This window comes from Acartia tonsa, chromosome 11, assembly GCF_053477335.1.
Source record: "Acartia tonsa isolate MP-2025a chromosome 11, ASM5347733v1, whole genome shotgun sequence".
Classification (NCBI taxonomy): domain Eukaryota; kingdom Metazoa; phylum Arthropoda; class Copepoda; order Calanoida; family Acartiidae; genus Acartia; species Acartia tonsa.
The window spans coordinates 17,762,694-17,788,785 of record NC_137270.1 but is presented as its reverse complement, the minus strand read 5'-3'; the positions used below and the strand labels follow the sequence as shown (position 1 = coordinate 17,788,785).

Here is a 26,092-nt window from a genome sequence, read left to right as displayed (position 1 = left end):
AGATCTATAATTTGACACCTTACTTTTTAAAATCTGTTGAGTAATTATTGAAAAAATCTAAAAAAATTAAGCCCAGAGAATTAAATCTTTGAACTTTGAAGATCAACACGAATGGGTTAAAACAAAATCACAAAAGTTAGGACACGTTCTTTCTGGATTTGCTAAATTTTAGAAAGCGAAGATACTCTAGAATCACGTCTTTTGTAAGTCACAAAGATTGACTCGTGTAACATATTGTCGAAGTTTAAAATTTGAAGGGTTTCAACAATTTATGTAATGAAAGGGGAAAATATGTCATCATTGTACTTTGCTAATATGGGCCTTATTTGTTGGTCAGATTGATAATCTAGTAGGAGGGTAGGGGATAAAAGGGGTATCATTATTTTAGCCAGCTGTGAGCTTCACTTTATCAGAATACATACAAATCTGGTTTAACATCCAAATATTAATATATCGATTGTTCCAACTTCATGTCGTAACAAAAGACGTTAAAATTGTTCGTACTGCTGCTTTGTCAGTTGTATAACATAATTGGAATAGAATGTCCGTCTGTATGTATGTCTGAAACGTGATTTACTCGGCTCCTATTCAAGATAGACAGCTGAAATTTTTAGTGAAGATTCCTTTGACATACGCCCATCTAATCTATACATTGTTTTGACAGTCTGTGTTATATAGGCTGCTAGATCGATTAATAGATTTTCAAGTTTTCGTGATTTTCTCAATTCCTGTTCAAGATGGAAGGCTGAATTTATCAGGGATTGAATCAATGAATATGCTCCTATTCTACATCAAGTTTTCCTATTATTTCCATCAAGTTTTATTAAGATTGGTCTATTAATTAATGATAGATCGATTCCTACATTTTTAGGTTTCCGTGATTCAAAGGTTGCGTGATTTTAAAGGCTTCGTGATTTTCCTATTTTATCAAGTTTATTGATTATTGTATGACACTTCTCTATAGTAATTTTTTTTCCCGATATCCATTTTTAAAATTTGAGCTTCGCTACTTATGGATGTTGTATTTCTTTTTGAATAGCTTATTCTCTACTATTATTGCATGGTTTCTTTTCAGTCATTTAATAATTTAGCAAATTATATTTCAATAGAAAATGAACACAATTTATCTAAATCTAATATTTATTATATTTATATTTTAATATTATATAGATAGAATAGATAGAAAATTTTACTTTCTTGTTTAATATTTTAATATATAATAGATAATAAAATTATTGAAAAAAAATATCAAATAAGTTAGAGGTGTGCGCGGCGCGTGGTAATTAAAAAAAGTTACACAAAAAAGCAAAATAGAGAAAATAAATGTATACATATAAAGAGAAAACTATATTACTGATTATTTATTGGAATATATATATATTTAAAACACTGGGTTACAACATTTTTATCAATAAACTGGTCGCAATGATTATTATATGTATATTTAAGTTATTATTATTAATTATTTCCACAGATTGCTTTAAAAAAAATCTGTGAAAAATTTCTCTGCACTTTGCTATGACTAAAATAAATACATAGAATATAAATTCGGATGATAAATACAATGCACACACTGACTGATTATTATATTTAGCTATAAATAGTAAAATATGACTTTGTATAGTTTTTAAAAAAAATGTTTAGACTAAGAAATAAAAAAAATCTTATTCAAAGAAATCCAAAACTTAATTGTTTACTTGACTTTAGCAAAATATTTAATTTTCGTATAAAAAAATAGTTTTTCTTAAAGTTGTGGACTCTTACCCTTATATTAACAGATTGAACTCTCACTTAGTAAAATCCTCACAAAATAAAAAAAAGATTCAGTCACAGCACATTTGTTTTACTACAAGCCACATAAGCACTGATCAAAGAGTTGCAACAGTTTTGTCATGGTCATGTGACCACTCTGTGGTTACCTGACAGACAATGACCAACTGTTGCCCGTCTTGATTACTTGCCATTGGCTTCAAATCGGTCACACGGGATCTTATTCATCTCTTTGAATAATATATAAATGCCCAAAATCCATTGAAAACATTGGCCATTTAGAAAATAAAATATAATAGTGGGGGACAGGTTCTGGGGGAGGCAAATATTACTGTTAGTATATTTTTCTAGAAACAAAAAAAGCCTTTTCTTTGAATAAAAAACTAGTTGAAATAGCAGCTTATCTAATTGATTATATATAAAACTTGGCAGTGATATATTGCATATAATATAATTAGATGTTGAATCCTTATACAGAGCATGTCAGTAAGTAAAAACCTAGTTTTTTTTAATATCTTGTACATGATTCATATCAAATCTCTTAGAGACTAAAAGTAAATCTTCTTACAATAATAATATAATTAATAATTATAAATAAGACTAAATTTCACTCCTTTACATTATCATAAATACATTTTTTTGAGGATTCACATCTCTTAATATCAATATAATATGATAATTCGGCCACTCTTTACTTTGTTAAAAATACAAAAACTATATGCTGTTGTGTGTATGATATTATGTAAAAGACAGGCTAAATTATATTTTTCTTTTCTAGAAGGAATTTTAATTTGGAAGACGACAATTGCCTTGAGACATGCACCACGCAGCATTTCTAGCATTCTCTCTCTCTTTTATACTTTTCTCCATTTGTATCTATCTGTTGTGCTATTCATCTATCTATTCATTCACACATACAGTTCATACAATCAGCATAGAAGTTGAATTGCAATGCTTGATGACATGCGTTGCTTCACCAGGGTCGAGTGTACCGTACAAATTTTCGCGCCATTTTTTTCCTTGTTTAAAAAATTTTCGCGGGTTTTCTTACGCCAACCTGGAGAAGATGGGAAGTCTGGAGGCCTTGTCGGGGGAGTAGGGTGGGGAGGATGCGGGGGAGGACAGGGAATCAATGTCGGAGCAGAAGGAGCCGCTGCGAGAAGAGTCAGAAGAACCGCCGGAAGAGTTGAAACCGGTTCTGCTAGCCGCCACCAAACCACCGTTGCTGCCATTGCCTGTGGTGTTAAAATAGTTGTTGAGCTGTTGCACAGCACTCTTCATGTCGGTTGAAAAAGTGTCAGGAAAGTTCCATTGACTGCTGGTGGGCGAGTTGGAACCGCCAAACATAGGCAGCTGCTTAATGGCAGCATTGGTGCCGGCGGGTCCAGCCTTCTTTTCGGGAGTGTTAGGCTGGGCGCGCAGCTCATCCAGAGAGTGGATAAAGTGGCAGCGGGGTCCGTAGGGGCAGAAGCCAACACTGTGGTAGGTGCGGCACATGTCGGTCTTGTACTTGGGGTGGCGGTTCACTGTTCGCAGCTCCTGTTGGCCGTGGGCAAACTGGCATTTTTCGCCGTACTTGCACACACCGTTTTCCTGGAAGGGACGGCACATCTCCGTCTTGTACCTGAATTTAAAAAAAACTCTTTTAAAATTCTATAAAATGATATTTAGCAATAAAAATGCTAACATTTAAAAACTTAAAAAAAAAACAATTAAATAAGTCAATTAAAAGTCAGTTACGTCAGAGTTATGGAATAGTTTCAAATGACAATTACAATACAAGAATTTTTAATTAGTTTGATCTGTTAAAAAGTAATGCTCTTGTTGTATTTTTACCTTGAGCTGCTGGTTTGTGAGTTATTACTGTTTGTCGGGGAGGAAGCCAGAAGGCTGCATGTAGAAGAGGAATCAGGGCTCAGCTGGGAAACATTGCTGGTCTGGAATCCAGGGGAACAGATACGGGAGCTCAGACGGTCAGACTGGCAATCCCTGGCGCCCAGGGCCAGGGAATCTCCAATGCTGCCGACGGGGGAGCTAAACCCGCTGCCGTGGATCGGATCGAACTCGATGCCGTTGACTGAATTCAGGTCGGCATCGATCCTTATCCTCAGACCTTGGAAACTGTCCTGGTGGACCTAAAATAAAGATATATTTAGAGTTGATGCGCTTCTAAAAATCATTAATTGGAGAGTAGAATAATTTATAACCCATTTGCTTATCCATGTAATCTATCTATTACCTAATTTTAACCTCTAAAAATATTCTTAAAATTTTTTTAAAATTTAAATTAATAAATTACATAGATACAAATAAGAAACAAAAATAACACACATACATACATACACATATACAAACAAACAATAAATTTAGCTTTCTAACAATTTAAAAATTACCAATGCAATATGAGTAGTAGTACTTCTTCTAGAGCTAGGATTTTATCATGATAACACAACTTTAAATGCTTTATGATACAGCTACTTTTTATAAATACTAGCGGCTTCGCCCCTAGCCTCTAGGGGCTTTGCCCCAAGAGGTGATAAAAAAAATTAATATTTATTGTTTTTAGTGAGAGAATGTTGCTATTCTTTCATTCAAAATAAATGCTGGAATAAAAAATATTTTTTAACAAAGGACCTAGGAAATCTTCAGCAAATTAAAAAAAAAAAAAAAAAAAAAATGGGGGGGGATTTTTTTGTTTTTGGGGGGGTTGGGGGTGTCCCACCCCCCAAGAAAATAGCTTAAAACCACCACAGGACCAATAGGTATATACCCTGAAGAGTAGAATCCGATCGGTTCAGTGGTTACCGAGAACATAAGCTTCAGACGGACAGACAGACGGACGGACGGACAGACATCATTCTACTTTGTATTATAGATAGAGTTGAACAAGATTGAACACCCATTTTCTTATATTAGCAATGTGTTTTAATATCTTACTATATAGAGTACTACCTAATGGTTTTTGTCTGAAGCATAAGATCTCAATAACTATTGAAAAGATTAGGTTCTTTATTTTAAGTAAGCTTCACATAGATCTTGTGATTGTTTTAGACTATTTGATTTTTATAACTTTTGATATGACATGGTATGGTTTTAAACTATTTTTCTATCCTTTGCCCTTTCGAATACATAGCCAATTGAATACTATCAAATGGGAGGGAAGAATAAAGATTTATAAAAATGATAATAGCTTTTAATAAATGCTGATTTCATTTCATTTCTTAGAAATCATGGAAACTGTTATCTTCAACTACATCATGGATTGCCAGCTGACTTTTTTAGTTGAAAGCGGCGGCTGTAAATTGTTAACCTAAATTAGACAACTGCCATTGCAGCTGCAGTTTATCAAAAATTGCAGTTTTGACTGGAAAAAACGGACATTTTGTACTTTATTCTGGTTTATTGCAGGTCAGAAATATTAAACAAAGAAATATGAAATGGTCACTTTTTAAAAAGTTAAGAAAAAAAGTATTACAGTTACTCTTTATTGTTAAAATTAAGATCACTTTTTGATAAGACAATATCAAATTAAATAAACATTTTATAAACTTTTAATAAGCTTTGTTTGATTTTAAATAAAGTTATTGCCAAAATATAATAACCTTTTATTTTTTTATCTTTACACAACCAAATTTAGATTTATTATCATAGTAAATTGTTAAATTTAGCAATGTTTATTGCTTTAATTTCCATTGAACCGTAAAAAATCATGATTTTTTTTTAATTACTTTAATTTCTATTGGTTTATTTTATTCTAAGATTGCTTTTATTATTTAAAGTATTTAAAAATGGCTCTTTGTTAAAAAATTTTTATCACAATAAAAGAATTTGACTTTTAACATTTCTTAAATCGTTGAATAAATGTAAAAGTTTTTTATTATCAGCTGATTTGAAATTCTTTTGCCTTTCAAAATTTAAATTATTTTAGAGAGTAGGGGTGCCTTAGGGTGGTTGATTATTTGGGGAGAGGGTGGTTGTGGGCGGTTGGTGAAGTTGACGGTTGTTGTTTGAAACAACAACACCACGCTGAAATGTCGTTCTTTGTGTTTTTTTTCTTCAGTGGATAGATAGATAATTGTATGGCAGAGTGCACCCAATAAAAAAGCACAAAGCAATGACACCCTCCCTCCCTTCCTTCCACATAGAGAGCTTTTATTTGAAAATTTCGAATCTAGTTTTCCCTCCCTTGTGTTTTGAATGTGGTTTAAAGCCATTTTCTCTAGCTCATAGGCTAGTTGTTGTGCGGCCATATGATCATGATTATGGCATTTCCAAACTGGTATTTTCTTTCTTTATCTCACTCACTCACACACAGACACACAGAGAAAAGCGCTTAAACAACTTCTGTGGGAAATCACGAAAAAAATCATTTTTAGCGCGCTTTTACATTTTAATGTACAATAAACATTATTTCCCAGAAAAAGATCAATAAAACTTTAAAACAATGATTTGAATACCTAAAATAAATGATTTAAAAAAATACAGTTAATCTATAAATGTAAATAGATGAAATAAGAATGTTAGTTGGTGCGTGGGTTATGATTATGGCGCCTGTTATTTTTTTACACGATGCTTGGTTTGTGTGCATAAAAAAGCAGGTAGCTTTGGAGTAGGCATTAAGCCTGTTTATACCACCTAGGCCTAGCACTCGACACTGGCTAGCTAGGCATGATTAGTAAAAATCACAGTGGGACGGGCTATTGAAAGCAAGGCCTAAAATTACAATAAGCCACAGGCCTTAAAAAATATTTTTTTTTAAAGGCCTAAAAACGTTCATATTTTAAATAGGTTTAAACCTTAGAAATAAAAAAAAACACTTCAAATTATATGTATTTTTTCAAAAATTTTTGAAAGGAAAATTAATCACTACCAGTCTTATTACAATCATGCAAGGAAGGACTTTTTGCCCCTATGATTTATAAATGCTGTATGTTCACATAGAAGCAAAAAATATGTACTTTTTGCTACGCCAAAAATAATGTTAAGATAAACTTGAAATTACGTAACATCATATTTTAAAATTTTTTTTTCACTCAAATGTTTCCATTTTGAAACTAGTTAATATATTAATCTAGTGTTGAAATTAAGAAAAATGACATAATACCTATTTTTTTATCATTCATATATTATGACATAAGTTTAAAATATGAAGTAAAATGAAGGATTTAATTTCAAATCATACATATGTAGGTTTTAATCTAAAAAGATAGAGATAAAAATTCCTAAAATGCAATTATTGATAGTTTGATTCCATAAGAGTCTAGATATGAATTGTTAAAAAATCACTGAATATGAAATTTTCATACTTTGCCTTTTAAAATCCAATATCAAAAATGACAAATACAGACATCCGCTTGTTGCAGAGTGTCTACGCTTTTACGTTGATAAAACTGAATTCCCTGCAGACTGACTGCTGGCCAATTTGTAATGTTGACAACCTTATAAAGACAATTTATTAGTCCTATTACAAGCTACAACATTCAAACTTGTAATTTGTAAATATCTCCCATTTCAAATACCTTTATTTGCTCCTTTCAAGGTTCTAACAAGGATTTAACAATCATAGATGGCAAAGCTTATAAGAAATAAATCAAGTAAAAAGCCAAAATTGGTTTACAAAGTTGTATCTTTACAAGAGTTTGATTAATCTACCTCTTATATCACCCAAGATAATTTAATGTAAGCTTCAAAATCCATCCCATATAGACAGACAGATGGACATTTGGAATTAGTAGTTTTGCAACAAATGTTAAGTAAAAGTTTGTGTCTGAAGGTCTAGCTGAGTGAATTATGTCCTCTAGACAGGTTGCAACCTTGTCAAAGGCCAACCTCTGTCCACGCAATCAAGTATAAAAAAATCCTCTAAAGTAATCAGAAAAATCCTCCAAAATTAACATATTTTAGAGGACAGTCTAAAAATATACTAATTTAAATATTGTTTTTCAATTTATGAAAAAGAGCACTTTCTGTTTTTTTTTTCATATACCCCCTCTTTACCAAAGGGAGGGGGGTTTCTTTGGGGAAGCCCCTATCTAAATTACATAATATATTAATAGAATGATTTTTAACGGACACTGCTAAGTTTGGAGGCCAGTAGAGACACAGCCAGCCAGCAGTAGGCAAAATTAACTGCATTAAGTTTTTTTTAGGAAGCGCAGCTACTCTTCAATTATATCCAAACACAAGCAAAAATACACAAACACACTTTGGACGTAATAATTCTTGTTATATTGACGTTCTCAATTAATTGCCAAAAATAATATTTAATTAATTTGCCCTTCATGAAGCAAAATAGGAAAATGTATCTAAAATAAATTATTTAACTTTAAATCGAAGCAAAAATTAAGCTTTCAAAAAGTTGTGCCCGTCTTGTACTTTTTTTTATAAATTCAGGTTTTAGATTTAGACAAACAATTAAGTTTTTTGTTATACAAATTCAAGTTTTTAATGCATTAAAGTTTATTTATAGATTTGTCTGTTTATTTATATAACCATATGAAAGCTAATGCATACTTGATATCTTCTAAAATTAAAAAAAATAAGTACTGAACAAACTTATTTAGCTTAAAAATGTAATTTAATTCAAAAAATATATACAGAGAACTTTTTGACATCTTAGCACATTTTTCAAATACTTTTTGTACAATTTTAAATACGTTGAAAAAATTTACTTTGGCATGCAATTTGAAATGAAAACTGAAGGTAAAAATATTTAACTTTAGAACTCGAGAATGTACATATGTTCCTAGCAAAAACAATCATATTTACTAAGTTGTTATGTAAGATAGACGTCTGAACTACAAGGGTTAAACTATATTGGCAGTAAACGGCTTCTTAGCCGTTTTCGATGTATTACAGCCCTGGCGTAGTTACTCTAATTGCACTCAATTTGTACTGTGTTTTTCAGCGCTAATTATAACTAGTATCGTTCTTGTTTATCAATGCACTTAAAACTATAAATTTAAAAGTGATTCATTTTGTTTAAAATGTAAATAAATAATTTTTCCAAAGATAATGACAAAAATAAACCTTGATGTATAAATATCTAAAATAAACACTTGATTATTTATATTATCATTATCTATATTATTTGTTCTAGGCAGGGCGCGGCAGCCGCAGTCGGATTTTGCCGCAATTGTTTTTAAGTTTTTCCTTTAATGTCATCAGGAATCTAAAGGGATAAGACAATGGACGATAAATTCATGTAAATCCCCAATGATGATACACAAAATTAACCCTTCTATAGATTACAAGTAGTCGTTAAAACGTTTGAACACTCCACAGCCGCAGCCGCAAGGCCTTGTTGAGACAAGTATCAAATTTTCCAAAGATAATGAAAGACAATTTATGTTAAATGTTCCTTGAAAGCAAAAGAATGTAAAAAATATTTGAAATGACATTACACGAGGTCAAAAACCTTGAAGGTCTACACTCTACATGTCTACATAAGATTGACCTTAGCTATGCATAAGAATATGCCTAAAATGATTTTCAAAAAAAATGGTTAAAAACCTGTTTTAAAAAAAATAATAATGAACTAAATGTATGAATATATAGTGTAAATAACGTATTTTTTAGAGAATGTTAAAAATAAAGAAGGTACCACCCCCCCCCCCTCCCCAATTTACTTGATACTCAAAGATAAAATTCCTAAAATACACATTTAGAGAAGATGAATTTTTCCACCATTAATCTGTCCCTATGTCCCTGGCAGCTAGAAAATAAACAAAAATTCATTGTCAATGTCAATGTGTAAATTTATCTTTCTATATATATTCCTATATAAATATAAATGTATTTTAAGCAGAGTAAAAAGAGTTGACGAAAATTTTAAAAAAATTAATTGAATTAAGTTGTTTAATTACTTAAAACAGATGTTTTATTTAAATTATTCAGTCGCAAAAAATGTGCTGGGATCAGAAATTAAAAATATGTTTTTTTTTTCAGTTTATATTTTGGCTGCTTTGATTTGCGTAGGCGGTATTTATAATGAATGTAGAATATAAGTGGATATTAAGACAGGATAAAAATTGTCGTCAATTTAATTTGCAAAATCCCCCCACATATGTCATGCCGTTTATCGGATGGGAGATAACGTTAATTTAGCCCGCTACAGAGTTTACTTTATTATAAAACATGAAAATCTGGTGTATGATCCAAGTAATAATAACCCATTGTATTTAGGCAGCTTTCAGTGGAGAACAGGGAAACTGGGATAAGACAATACTTTATATTTTATTCTTTTCCCAAATCTTCCATATGTATGTGAAATTAAGCTATTGATAACTGGTTTTTTTTAGGGGGGGGGGAATTAATTTATACTTCAAAGTCCTCTCCCTCCCTGGGTAAAATCGTTAGATAGAAAACATACAAGCAGATTTTTTACAATTTCGACGGCCAATCCACAACAGTATAAAAAATATTTGTTGGAGCATTTTTTAATAATAAAAAAATCACTTTTTGTTATAAAAAATGTGTTTTAATAAAAGAACTTATTTTAAACAAAGTCTTTTTGTTTTAATTTTAATTTATTGTTTATTTTGACCTAATTGTTATTGTTTTGTACTTGAAAAAAAACACAATGATTTAAACATAAGCATAATTTGAAATGTAAATTATTTGTCATTGTGTGACTTTTAATCTATAAAAAAAATTTTGGGATAAGTTTTCTGAAAGTTTTTGAGAAAAAATCAAAGTTTGGCTAAACTTTGGAGGGAGAGGATAATGAAAGATTGGTTATTCTACAGCGTTTTTAATCTCTATATTAGTTAGTAGCTACCAAAGGCATACACATATACAAATTTATTCAAAGATCTAGAGTATATTTTTGCCTTATTTTCCCTGTAATACATATTACAGAAAACTAATCTATATCCTCTCTTTCCCCAAATAGAGTTATTTTGTGGTGTACGATACATCAGGGATCAAAAGGGATAAGACAATGACCGATAAACTTATGTATATTTCCAATTATGTCACCCCTTAAGTAGATTACAATTAGTAGTTACAACTTAATAAAACAACAAATCAAAACTAATAGAAGCCCCCAAAATACGAATAAGAAAACGTTATTGTAAAATTTTAAGGACTAGAGTGATAAATAGCCCAATGTCCCCTCCCTGCCTGACAATACATGCATGCAAGTTACCAAGGTTGGTAGCAGTGCAAATTAATAAGGGATACAGGTATAGGACAATGGGTCAGGGGCGTCCAAGCTTTTTATTTTGGGGGGTAAAATTCTTAAAGGGGGAATGTAATTTTTTTTTTTTTTTGGGGGGGGGGGGTAATCACCCCTTTACCCCCCCCCCCCCTTGGACGTCCTTGCAATGGGTGGTAAATAAATCATCCCCCCAAAATATTAAACTCTGTTTTTTTGTAGCTGATAATTTGTCTGAAGGGAGAAAGGGGTTCACAATTTATCTTATATTTACCGTTCCCTTCTTGGCTTGAGATATATTAAATGTACTGGAAGTTTATAACTATATATGCATAAAATGAGAAGGGGAGTGCAACAAATAAAGGTAATAGGGAAAAAAGTGTTTATACGCAACAGAAAACAAGAATTACAACATCTGTAAGTAGCGAAGCCCAAAAAGTCGTAGATGTACAAATAAATTTCAATGTCAAAAACAAAGAGAAAGAGGAGTGGGAGACATTTCTTACTAATTATTTTATCAAACCCTATTCAGCCTATTTTAACATTTTATCTATTTTAGCTGTTTAAAATTTGCTGTTTCAAAGGCACACTGTCAAGTTAAATTATGCATTTAATCTAGCCAAGTCACTGTTTGCAAAACAGGCGCATACATTAGATTTTACCAGGGGGGGGGGTTAAGTACAAAGGGGGAGGTCATTTTCTAGTAAATTCCGTAAAGGTGTGTAAAGGTGTGTGTGTTATAAGGCCTAAAAATAGTAGTAGAACGAAAAGGTGCTCCCTATTGTTCTATTCAATAGGGAATACAAATATATAGAGCACCTTATCGTTCTACTACTATTTTTAGGCCTTATAACACACACACCTTTACGGAATTTACTAGAAAATGACCTCCCCCTTTTTACACCACTTTATTTTTTTATTCAACCTCCCCCCCCCCCCCCAAAAAAAAAAGGTGTAAACGGTTCATTCAAAAGAGTGGTATTGAAAATATTCAACTTATACACCTCCCCCCCCCCCCCCGTTAGTACGCCTTTATTGCAAAGCATATATTTAAGTAAATATATAAATATATTCAGCAACAAAACAATAAATTTATACAAAACATTAATAAATTCGAATCCATAGACAAATAGATTTTAACTTCTAAATAAGCAACTTTTTTGGAAAAATTTTGTCAACTTTATTTAAAATATTCATTGCAAACAAAACATGCAAATTATAAAATGATTGAAAAATAAAAAAACCTTTTTTTTTAAGAAAATGGCAAAAACTACGCTTATTTTTGTGCTTGATAATTACTGCTAGAGAGCAAAATTTTGAATCCGCAATACTAGTTTATTGCATCACTAGCTAGTAAATAAAAACAACAAAATCATTGAACAATCAGTTTTTCAAAATTTTCAACAACATTGCAAATTAATTTAATTGTCAATTATTCCAGAGCGGGGAAAGAACAATGACATTTAAAAAAATTCTAACACAAAACTTTCAAACCCAGGCAGATTTAAAATGAAAAATTAATTTTTATGCATTGACCTATCAATGCATCCCTTGAACTATTGAATACACATTTCAAATAGTTTTTTTGGGACATAAAAAAGATTACAAATTGCTTTCTAAATTTTTACAAGAAATTCCCAATTTCAAGTTACAACTTACGTTACAACAACATTTAGAAAGTTCAAACGTGCTTGAATGTGACTCATATTGTAAAAAAAAAATTTACCTATGAACTATTATAGTCTATCACACCTGCCACCGCCCCCCCCCCCCCCTCCAACCCTCAAACCATCTAGGCCTATATACGCCACAACCATCAGGAAATGAAGGTATATCGGAACAAATTCCCTCCCCCCCATTACAATTAAAAAGCAAGGCATATTTTTTTTCTCAAAAATTGGAGGGAAGTGTTTTGAAGTCCATTAGACGAAGCCCAATCTGCATAATTTTTGTACCACTTTTGATTCCTGTGACGTCATAAAAATGAGGGAGATGAGAGGAGAAGTGGGAAAAAACCCCTAAAAAAGAGATGGAGAATCCCTCATTTTTTATGACGTCACAGGAATCAAAAGTGGTGCAGATTGGGCTTTGTCAGTCTATTATCTTATCCTCTAATCCCTGCAAAGCCGTTAAAATTGATGGATAACTTAGAAGTACATCTTGAAAAAAAAGAAAACAAATAAGTGACAAATGTTCAACCAACCATGACTTTAAAAGTTATTATTTTTATAAATATCATTATAGATCATTGACCCAATCATTTTTGTTAAAAAAACATTTAAAGGTGTTTTAATTTCTTTGAAAAAAAGTCCAGTATATGCTAATTATTATATTCGTTTATTTTTACCATGTGAAATAAAATTATATGTATTTAGAGTCCATTCACCCCAAAAATTATTTGAAAAGAATTTGCACCCCCTCCCCTTAACAACCCCCAGCCGCATTTTTTCCATATTCACCCCCCCCCCCCTCCCTGTGTACCACCCCCCTTTCCCACGTGGCGTGGACAATACGCCGCGCTACTTCTACGGACGAGCCACCACCTCGAAGGGAGAAAACATTTGAAAAAAACTCTAAAAACAGAATTTTTGCAAATTTTGACCTTGGTGGGAGCATTATCACACACTACTAAGTACACACTCACACATGGAATTAGAAAACTTTTCTATTTTATTATATTATACACTTCACTAGTATAATTTTTATAGTTGTATAATATAAATATATAATTCTCACCTTTCCAATCATTTTTAATATGATAAATAAATAAATAGAAGGGCACACACGCGAGTTACTGCGGTCTTGCCGACTATTGCCTCTTTACTGATTCTGTGTACGCAACTTGCAAGCCAAGATTGGCCTTGGTGTGCCATCCCCCGCACCTTCCCCGCTGCCCACACAGTCAGGCCGCCAAGTAATTTTACCGCCCATCTACATTACTTCACTCACTCCCTCTCTATGTCTTTTCTCTGTTGTGTTTTGTGTATATATATATTTGTATGTATTTTACATTTGATCAATACGTTAAAATGTTTTTTTTATATTTATCTAAAAATCATAAATTATAAAACTTAGAAGAGAAGCTACTCCTTATGAGATGATAGTATGTTCCTCACTTCGTTATTCTTATGCTTCAATTTGTTTAAAATAAAAAAAAATATTTATGCTTACTCTTTTGTGAAATCAAATCTAAGTCATTAGATTAGATTAGCTTTGCCTAAGAAATTGAAGCACAAAACTTTTTATTGGAAACTAAGCTTAATTCAAAGGAAAACAAGGATGACAACATCCATAAAATAGAAGCTCTCAAACGGTAAGACAAACAATCATAAACACTTGTAGAGTGTCAGAATTGAATAATCAGAATTACAAATTATAATTTAGAAACAAATTTTTAAGTAAAAAACAGAATTTCAAAAATCAGAACGATCGGATAATTTTATCACATAAAAAATTATTGTTAAAAAGTTTAAAAGCAAAATGGATGTACGGACTTTCTGGTAACGATTATAGAGTTGCTTCGCTTTCTAACTCCTACCTAACTCCTATGGGAATCATCATGCAAAGTTTGAAATCGATAGGACAATTATAACATGCCTTAATTAACGAACATACGGACCGACCCTAATTATAGAAAAGCTTCGCTTTTAAAAACAGTAGACTATTATACAACAAAATACAGTTTAACAAAAAATATGTTTTTGTTTGTAGGTTGTACTAGTCTGTATAGATTTATGTGTGTGAATCATGGAAGGAGGATACTCTAAAATTATACTGATAACTTTATGAACACTTTCTTTCATTTGTAGGTTTATAAACTTTGATTGGGTTCATTATATCTTTGATTGATTCAAATTTGGAGTGTCAAAACTTTTTAACCAATAATTTCATCATTGGGTATATATCATATTATTGTCCATTGTCTTCTCCCATAAGATTCCGGGTCTCAACAAATATATTCTTTGTACATTTATAGAGAAACTGTGCTAGTGACTTTTTAGTAATTTATTTTTTTGACATAAATACTTTTAAAGACCGAACCGTATCTTTTGCGGCAACAGTGTCTCTTTCTCCAAAAAAGCACCTTCCCAATTAGCCCAGCCCTCTCCACCGTAAAAAAAGAGAGAAATTAACCTTTAGAAAGGGCATCCAGGGGGAAAGGAGTGGGGGGGAGAAAGTGTAAGGCAGTGATTGCATGTAAAAAGGGAAAGGTTATGTGTAATTAGAAATGATAGAAACATAGGAGTGGAGAGATAGAGAAAGAGATAAAAAAGTCGCGAGAGTTGGAGAGGGAGGAGAAGAAAAGAGAGAGAGGGAGAGGGAGAAAAGGAGAGAGAGAGAGAGAACTTTTGCGCATTTTTTACTTCATTTTTTCAGGGATCATTATTTTGGTTTCTTTTTAAAGATTTTAATAACCTTTAATTGTATGAAATATTTTTATATCTTAATTTATATTTTATTTAAAATTTTTTTTTATAAAATATAATACGCAAGACACATATGTTATATAATTAACAAGGATGGCAACATCTATAATAAGAGAAGCCCAAAAGCACGAATGGACTAACAGACAAAGTGAGTTATAGAGTAGATGTTTAGTTGTTATAAAAACAAGGATGACAACATTCATAAAAGCGAAGCACTGAAACGGTAGGACAAACGGACATTAACACTTAGATAGTGTCAGAACTGAATAATCAGAATATAAAAGTATTGTAAGTAAATTTGTTGAAAAACTGCTTGATACAGGATAATGTTTATGGACATACTTACATTTTTAGGACTTGATTATAGAGTTGCTTCGCTTATAATATTGTTCTTTGTTGTCCCAGGAATCAATATACCAAAAATCAGATCAAAATTAGATCACATAAAAATTTGTTGTTAAAAAAGTAGAAAAATCAACATGTTTAAAATGGACGTACGGACATTCTGGTAATGATTATAGAGTTGCTACGCATTCTAAATCGTACCTAACTACTAAAGGAATCACCATGCAAAGTTTGAAATCGATAGGACAATTCTAACATGCCTAAATTAACGAAAAAATCTATCCGTTTGTGACGGACGTACGGACGGACCTACCATAATTATAGAAAAGCTTCGCTTTTAAAAAAAGATAGAAAGGAAAGACAATAAGAAGGATGATATGATAATAGAATTTTTTTATAAATCAAATCAATAAATATACATTTCTTTTCTCGTATTCATTCGAATCCGGTGGATAGGAACCGGTTCTCATCCATACGAAAAAACTATGTCTAGCATCGTATTATATCCAGCTTTCTAAGAATATAAAAATATACAAGCATAAGATTAATTGTACATTCTATATCCGCGGAAAGCTGTTTAGAATACGATGAAAGAAATAACTATTATAGCATTACAGACTGGCGGACAAATTAAGTTGTATACAAGATGCTCTTTTGTATGTGATAACTTTACAAAATAAATCAGCATTCTATCCTAGATAGCAGCTGAGAAAATCACGTTTCTTTAATACAAATACGAAATGACGGGCAGTTATAGTAAAAAGGATGGGATTTTCAAGTTTGTAAATAAAAACAAAAAAGCGTATTTTCCGAAAAAAGTACTTCAAAAAATGAAATATACTACACATACCTTTTATTTTATCATTTATATAAGATTTAATCATGGCTTACTTTATATGCATTGCATTTATTTATGTCCAATATAATAATACTTGTAGCGCAGCTACTATACAAATTAAGTATGTTCGTCAGCAAAGTTATATCAACAAAGTTTAATTTGCCTACATTTGTAAGAAAGGCTTTTAATTTTTTTTATGAATTTTGAAACATCATGGACTAACACATCACAATTTTTTTTTCTTTCGGGGGTTGGGGGGGGGGATATTTTCTTTGGGCGATTTCTCACCCCTCTCCGAAGACAGATAGAAACCTTTTTTTGACCTGCAAGAAGCTTCACTGAAAGGGAGAGCCATATTGGTCTAGCAGTTAGAGGGACATAAAGACATACCATTACCCTAAAAAAGGAATATTTACATTGTATTTTGTCATATTAATTCGAGTTTCTAAGAAATATACGTTTATGAAGATTTAAATAATTGTTTACACTTCGCTATGTATGAATAGTGTTGATCTTGTATTTATTTACGATTCATTAGAATTTGAAATTTTTAATTATCATTGAGGTTTGTCGATATCAAATGATAAAGCAAAATTAAATCATATACCAGATAATCTAATGAAAAAGTTCACATAGCACACCAATCACAAAAAAAACAAGGATAACAACATTCATAAAAGCAAAGCTTTGAAACGGTAGGACAAACGAACATTAACACTTGTATATTGTCAGAAATGAATAATCAGAATATAAATGTATAAAAGTCCACTAAATATTTAAAGTAAAATTGTTATAGACTACTTAAATACAGGATAATGTTTATGGACATAGATATGCTTCGCTTATGACATTGTACTTTGTTGTCAGATCAATCGGAATATTACATCACAAAAAGGTTTTTTGTTAAAAATGATAAAAATGGACGTACGGACATTCTGGTAACGATTATAGAGTTGCTACTAAATCGTAACTAACTATTACAGGAATCACCATGCAAAGTTTAAAATCGATATGACAATTCTAACATGCCTAAATTAACGAAAAAGCTATACGTTACGGACGGACACACTCTACTTATAGAAAAAACTTAGCTTTTAAAAATACATATAATAGGTGCTTTGCATTTATTCTATAGAATCCATGTTATCAAATGTAAAAACTACAATTAGACTGCTGATAGGGAAGCTTTATACAAGTCCTGATATGGTTTTAAGCTATTATTATGCCCCTTTCTACCCCACTCCGAATACAGAAGTCATTATATTAAGTTTTTATTTAGTTATATAATAGTGTTTAGAATTACAAAGATTATGATCAAGCTAAATATTTACTAAAATTATAATATTATTATACATGTACATATGTATCTGTACATATGCATTTATTATTTATTATTCGACTTATCAACAGGGTGACTAACAAAGAAAGAAACTCTGTTTTCATAAATGATATATGACAGGGTGTCTCTGAGAAAGTGCATTACACTGAAAGGGGTGCCATGTTCACCGAAATATATCCTATTATATGAAGTAGTAAGGTTTTTTTTGTCTGTAGCTTGAGTTCTCCTTTTAAGCTTTATATAGGACCTGGGATGGTTTTAGGCTATTTTGATTTTAGATTTAAGTCTTATGATGTTTCTAGACTATTTTTTGCTACTATTATAAAGAAAAGGACTATCTGTCTATCTGTACTCAAGGAACTCGCAAACCACTAGACTGATATGGTTTTCCTTTCTAGTGAAGCTCCACCCTACCAAGAGAAATCGCCTTGGAAAAAATCACTCTCTAATAAATCAAAAATCTCTTGAAATAACTTCAACAATCTTTAAAATATCACAAATTAGTATCAAATAATAATTTAATTCAAAGTTTTAATTATAAATAAAACATTGAATTTAAAGAAAATTTAAAAACTAGTTGATGATTAAAAGGTTAGTCCATAATAATAGGGTGGGACAGTTGTATTTTGAGGCATTATAGAATTGTCTAATCTCTATGAAACTTTTAAAGAATATTTATAATTTTTTACGTCCTCATAAAGTCCAATAATTTTTATGTAATTTCACAAATAGAATTGCTATCTGTTATGTCGAAAACTTGATAGGATAATTGTATTCTGCGCATTTATGGGAGTTATCATCCTTGTTCATAAAAAAATAATTATTTACTTCTATCTTTATCCCTGTTTAATGTGTATTATTCAGTGTTCATATGGAATAAATAAATTTACGTCCCCAGGGATAATAAACAAAATTGCACCTTCTGTAGATTCTTGATAAATCTTGGTTTGTCCGTTTAAAATAAAATATAAGTAGACAACGTTTTAAGCCAATGATTGTGAGAGCGTGTTTATGATACTCTTTGGTACTAGTATATTTTCCAGTGCAATATCCCCACGCTCCCTGGCATCAATGTTGAATATAAGTTGTAGGTATTTCCGCTTATTTTATTGCTCAGCTAGTACATCAATTCATAAAACTAGTTGAAATTTAGATCTTAGGGAAATTAGAAATTTTAACATTACCTTTGGAATTTCCTTGAGTAAATAGGATATGTTTTCCTATAAATCGAGTAACATAAAAGCTAACAAGGGTGATACCATTCCCAAGGGCGAGCAGAAGGAAATTAAAAATGGTATCCCAACACCTCCTTAAATTCAAACTTGGGAAGGCCTGCTTTTCTCTTTTTGTCACCTTTTTTTGTCCACCTGGCAAATTCCTGTAAACGCAACTTAAAAAAAAACACCTAAACAAACTTGATTTAAATAGAACAAAAATAAAAAAAAGGAAAACTGACAGTCTGACATTAAGTTACAGTATTTTTCTTTCCCCGGAAAATCTTCACTTGAAGTTTTAAAAGCCTATCTTAAATACCAGCTATTTAATTATCTGTAATGGACGGATGGACATAAATGTGGATGGAAATAAGTAATAAAGTAGATGCTCATGAGAAATGGAAAAGAAAATTCAGAACCTTAGTCAAACATTTAATTTATGAACGTGACATATATAAAAAATGCACAATTCGCAGAGAAATCTTCACAAGATTCTATGAAAGATTTACAAATTTTTTTATGTATTTTTCATGTTGTCATCCTTGTTGAAATTATGTCTTGGATGAGGGATTTTTAATAAAGAAACGTAATTTTAAATAATCTCTACAGATTTAACAATGAATTTGTAAATCAATTAAAGAAAGACAAAGTTGACTTTTTTGGCGAGTTTCAGCATTTTTAATTGCTTTGGTATGACACGGTTAACTAGGCCAATTTCAAGACATTATCCTGCTGTAATTGTTATCATAACAAGAGGACTCTAGATCAGATTTTATTTATTTGATATGTACTTACACAACTAAAAAATTAGATAGAGAGGGGAGGAGAGATACAAGAATGACATCATTCAAAGGCATAATTTAAATAAAAACAAAATTAATTGAAACAGAGAGGTCAATGACGTCACAGATTTTTTTGGAGGGTGGGAGTTACAAAATATCGAAATTGAGTATTAAACAACGGAAGAAAGGGTGGTGGATGGGTTAGCACCTCCCCCCCCCCCCCCCAACTTTTTTTGAGGAGGTAAAGTCTATCTAAAATCTAATGAAAAACTAATTAGGGTGCATTAAAATTCACCCCCAATTTTTTTTCGGTGGCACATTTCTTTGAACACAGTAATAGTGTCTGACTGATTATGACGTAACAAAAAAAATTAGCCAATGAGAGGCCACTATAAATTTTACAATTGGTCAATAACGGCCTCTCATTGGCTAATTTTTTTTTGTTACGCCATAATCAGTCAGACACTATTACTGTGTTCATTTCTTTCAATGCCTTTTTGGACATAATTCAGAGAATTGCATTATCTACACTTACTTAAATCTTAGTTATCTTCAATAGCACCTGAGAAATTTACGTTTTATTTTAAACAAAACGTTCCTAACAGCAGACAGACATTACAATTACAGAACAGCCTTTTTCTAAAGAGATAGAGAGAGAGAGAGAAAAAGAGGGAGAGATAGAGAGAGAGAGAGAGAGAGAGAGAGAGAGAGAGAGAGAGAGAGAGAGAGAGAGAGAGAGAGAGAGAGAGAGAGAGAGAAAGAGAGAGGAAGAGAAAGAGAAAGAGTGTGAGAGATAGCCAGATAGAAAGAAAGGGAGAGAGAAAACTTGTTAGCTATTTTCTTTGTGCCTTTTGCGCGTTTCATAAGTTTTATAAGAAGGTACTGTGCCATCTGCACAGAAATAAAGCGATAAGTAACTTAGTTTCATAAGTTTTATAAGAAGTTACTGTGCCATCTGCACAGAAATAAAGGGATAAGTAACTAAGTTTCATAAGTTTTATAATAAGGTACTGTGCCATCTATACAGAAATAAAGGGATAAGTAACTTAGTTTCATAAGTTTTATAATAAGGTACTGTGCTATCTATACAGAAATAAAGGGATAAGTAACTTAGTTTCATGAGTTTTATAATTAGGTACTGTGCCATCTACACAGAAATAAAGGGATAAGTAACTTAGTTTCATAAGTTTTATAATTAGGTACTGTGCTATCTATACAGAAATAAAGGGATAAGTAACTTAGTTTTATGAGTTTTATAATTAGGTACTGTGCTATCTATACAGAAATAAAGGGATAGGAAACTAAATTTCATAAGTTTTATAAGAAGTTACTGTGGCATCTGTAGAGAAATAAAGGGATAATTAACTTAGTTTCAGAAGTTTTTTAAGAATGAACTGTGCCATCTATACAGAAATAATGGAATAAGTAACCTAGTTTCATAAGTTTTATATGAAGAATACTGTGCCATCTACACAGAAATAAAGGGATAAGTAACTAAGTTTTATAAGAAGTTACTGTGCCATCTAAACAGAAATAAAGGGATAATAAGTACCTAAGTTTCATAAGTTTTATAAGAAGGTACTCTGCCATCTGCACAGAAATAAAGGGATATTTAACTTAGTTTCTTAAGTTTTATAAGAAGTTACTGTGCCATCTACACAGAAAAAAAGGGATAAGTAACTTTATAAGAAGGTACTTACTTTCATACTTTAAAAAGATAATGTGTAAGATTTTTTTTTGGGGGGGGGGGGGCTTTTTATGGGTGATTTTGTTTGGCAGGTTGGAGTTATCCTCCACCAAAATAGTTATAAACCATCCCTGGATATATAAGAAGCTTAACTGTAAAGTATAACCTTATCAGTTCAGCGGTTAGCAAGATTCTTTGTTACAAACACAATACAGACGAGACATCCTTTTACTTTTCTCATGAATATTGTTATTATAACTGGAGGGAATCATCACAAAAAAAACAGTGTATTCTAAGTCATTTAGCTTATGCCTATATCCCTCTATTGGGCCTTACACCCTTCCCTTTATATGCCTTTCACCATTGCAACTTTGTGTAGAAGATGTTTACAGCCAAGTATAGCCTAAAGAGGTGTCCACACACACACTAAATAAAAAATTATAGAAGAAAGTCAAGTAGCTAATTTAGTAAAACTCTACTGTAAAGTGTAATACGCCTACTTTTTTCTACAAGCTGTATCATATCAAAGACGTTAAATGTGGGTGGTTCCCTATCTTTATGTATTCATGGATCTAAAGGGATAAGACAATTACGATAATGGAATTACATCCCCCAAATTACCCCTTCAGCAGATTTTGATTATTTACGGAAAAGGTTGGACACTCCTACCTTTGACAAAACCATCAAGATAGAATAAAGGTATCAAAAAAATTTCTAAGCAACAAAGGAGAGAATGTGTTTATAAAACTTTAGTTGCCAGTATAATTTATACCCTCCCCACCCCCCCTTCATTATTATTACATAGAGCTATTAAACAAGGTTGGGCAATAAAAAACTATAAACTTAACAACTTTTACACACGCTAAACCGCCATCCCATCCCAACCCCAATTTTACATGACCCTCATATCAAGCTACTTTGATATCAAATGATTGGTCATAATATGTGCACACCTCTCGAAAAAAGTGCGCGCTACTACTACCACGGCGCATAAACAGATTCACAGTGGTTTGAATAATTGACAGTGGTGCACAAAAATATAATATTTACTTCAATTTAAAATGCCCCCAAAATTTATCGTGAATTATTGCTACTCTACAATCAACTCAGTCTGTCCGTCAGTCTGTCTGTAAAGCTATGGGGGAAATGTGATTTCTTTCCTGTTTTTATAATTTAGTCCAAAAAATGCCCAATAGATTGATCTCCCTAGATGGTCAATTAGAAACATTAATCCGTCTAACTCAAGAAATATTATTGCAGATAAAGATATTTGTGTTTCTTTGGTGCAATCCCATAATATGAGTGAAGAAATGTCTTATGAAACTTTAACTATTTAAGGTCACTTTTTTTAGGGATTTATTTAATGGATATATTATTATTTGAAAGTTACACCAGATTTAATGTTCTCTAATAAAAAAAAGCTAACAGCAGGCAAAAATAAGATACCACCCATCCATCCCCTTTACCCCATCCCCTCCTTCTGGATTACAAATTGACCAATAAATGAGTAAAATGTTAACAACCTAAATTGACGACAACTTTTCCCCTATCATAATATCCACGTATATTCTTAAACCATTACTACGCTGTATTAGTCCAATAAAAAATTTCATCTCTACCATGGAGGGATAAGAGATTGGACTGGTAATTATACAGATTCTTAAAATTTTATAAATATATTCATTTATTCACTTGCTTAAAAACAGTACTTTTATTGAATCTTTATTGATTGATTTAAATTAGCAGTGCTTAAAACAACAGAAGGTTTTTTTAGCATCATTAGTTTTACATTATCTTATCCCTAGTTTATGTCCAGATTTGTTATTATCTAACCCAGTGTGACGCTGGTTTGAATTAAATAGAGAAGTTCATCTTTATGTACGTTCTTTCGTGGGCCTTTCTTTTTTCCCAAACAACCAGCAACCTTTAAACGACCAATCCCTTATGGTCAGGGAAGCAGGGAAGGGTCAATTGAGTTTAGATTAATTTTTCGCCAAGATACTGAACGGCCTAGTTTTGCATGGCAAGTATGCTTGGAGGAGAAAACAGAATTGTAGATTAATTATCCTATTTCTCCCTGCTTTTGGCACCCTCCTTATCCCCTCTTTATATCATTTTAAAATTTTCCTTACATAAACGTTTCTCCGTTCTAATTTAAAAAAAATTGAAATATCTCTTATTTTGAATGTTAAGCTTGTCCTATTAATTTAAAATATTTGAGTAATAAAAACAAGAATAAAACAATCATATTATGTCTGTAAGGGTGATCTCATGACTATTAGGCATGATGTTTTAACTTTTAAGATTAGCAACTCTATAAATACAAATCTACTGGTAAGTAAGTGATTTGCTACACAATTAAATTATTTCTTAGTTCAAACAAATAACATTGTCCGCATTTCCATCTATGACTTCTTTGCTGCCTCGCTATCGGGATTAAAAACGGTTCTCGGCCATACTGAAAAATCATGTTTAGCATTAGATTTTCAACGAATATTAAAATCAAATCATAAAATTGATACCAGTTTTGTTAGACCAGGCCTTCAGTTCTTCGGGAATAACAAATTGGTTTAAATTTTATAATTTTTCATTTCAATGACCGCGGAAAGCTGTCTATAATACGATACAAAGTAAATAACTATTGTTGCTAAGAGTTAATAAATTTTGATTGTTACAAATATCAATTATATTTTTTTAAAAATTCTTAAAATGCATTAAATGTATAATTAATTAAAATCGGAGAACAAGAATATCAACATCCATAAAAGCGAAAATCAACAAATCAGATGATAAGACAAACAAACATGATTTAGCAAATTTATACTTACAACGCATTAAATTGATATCAAGTCTAAATGAATGTCACTATTTAACACTCAGATGAGCAGACGGACCAACCCCATATAACTTTAGAAATGGACCGATCATAATTATAGAAAAGCTTTACTTAGAAAAACATATTTAGGGATATCTAACTTATGCTATATCATTTACAATGTCATCATTTAGAGACGTCCAAGCTTTTTATCTTAAGGGGAGAAGGGAACCAAGGTGTTTCAAAGGTTTAAAGGGGGTAACCTAATGTATTTCCAGGGAGGAAAAAGGGGAACAATGGGCAATTACTTCAATTTATCCAGAAAATTTGAAGAAAATCATAAAGTGTTAATGGTTATCTCAATTAGAAAGCTCAAAATGAGAAAGAGTTCTAAAAAAATACATCTACTTTTAAATTAGCTTATCAGTACATCGCAATGAAGTAAACATTCTGTAATTAATCACTAGATAAATTGCTCTTAGAACTTCTTCATCTCTTCTCCTATATTATTAACTTCCACCACCAAAATTTAAGATAACATAAAGGGTTCTTAGATTGTTTATTTACACAAATATCACAGTAGAGTTTCTAGACATGAAAAAATATTTGTTAGAACCAGCGAAATTATTTTATCCAATATAAATAGATTTTGCTAAATTTATAATAAATTCCGCGGCGATTGTGCCAAAGTTCCTAAATTCAAACAAAATCCTTCACGAACACTTTAAGATGGTAACCAAGGTTTTAGACCCTAAAATATTGAATATTCGATCCATTATCCCCTCCCTTCCTCCCTGTGTATTTCTTAAAATTTTGAGGGGGGGGGGGATATAAGGGGTTTCAAAGTTTGAGGGGGTAAATACACCTTTGCACCCCCCATAACCTAAGACATCTATGTTATTATTTAAAGTCTATTATTTAGACAGAGACAATTAAAAACTTAATAAGAAAAAATTAAGATTTGTTAGAGCTAAAAAAGATTTCGTGATTTTAGAGTATATTTTTCTGTTATATTTTTCTGAATTTGTGGATATATTTGTTTTTAGTAGCGAAGCTACTCCATAATTAACAATGTACGTCCGTCTGTCAGTCACGAAGTGGAGAAAACGTGATTTTCTCGGTTTCTATTCCTATGACATATATCCATCTAATCTACAAATTGTATTGCCCATCTGTCTGTTATTTGGGGTGATACATCGATTCTTAGATTTTCATGTTTTCGCGATTTTCTCAACTCCTTTTCAAGATAGGGGGCTAAAATTTTTAGGGGTTGATTAATTTTGCATCCTACATAATTCCACGAAGTTTTGATAAAATTTGTCTATTTATTGGGGTGCTGGATCGATTCATAGATTTTTAGGTTTTCATTATTTTTCTACTCCGATTCAGGAATGACGGCTAAAATTATCAGGAATATGCTCATGTTCTACATATTTCCATCAAATTTCATTAAGATTTGTCTATAAATTGCGGTTTAGATCGATTTCTAGATTTTTAAGTCTTCGTGATTTTTACTAGAAAGTCCGTATGAATAAATTGTTATCAAATGAAAAGTTATTTTCTTTAATATTAGCTTTTCTGAATGATTCTCAACGCTACTCTTTTATTGATGTTGTCTTTCTTGTTGTATTTCTATTTTCTGTTAAGATACTGTAAAAATCCTGGATATAAATATCCTTGTTTAATTTACGCACTGGCCTACAAATCTTTAACTAATT

At 31.5% G+C, this 26,092-nt stretch overlaps 1 protein-coding gene across 1 annotated transcript; it reads right to left on the bottom strand.

Moving 5' to 3' along the window:
• Positions 1-1,122: 1,122 nt before the first annotated feature.
• On the bottom strand, positions 1,123-13,801 carry LOC145332502 (uncharacterized). The gene is made up of 3 exons (XM_080177507.1): positions 13,664-13,801; positions 3,607-3,905; positions 1,123-3,394 (listed from the first exon to the last, which is right to left on the bottom strand). Exons 1-3 carry the CDS (start codon positions 13,673-13,675, stop codon positions 2,818-2,820), a joined length of 888 nt encoding a protein of 295 aa, XP_080033633.1. The 5' UTR covers positions 13,676-13,801; the 3' UTR covers positions 1,123-2,817.
• Positions 13,802-26,092: the final 12,291 nt, after the last annotated feature.

Coding starts and splice junctions, on each gene's coding strand:
- LOC145332502 (XM_080177507.1), bottom strand. Junction 3,395..3,606: donor TCACAAACCAGCAGCTCAAG/GTAAAAATACAA, acceptor TTTTAAATTCAG/GTACAAGACGGAGATGTGCC.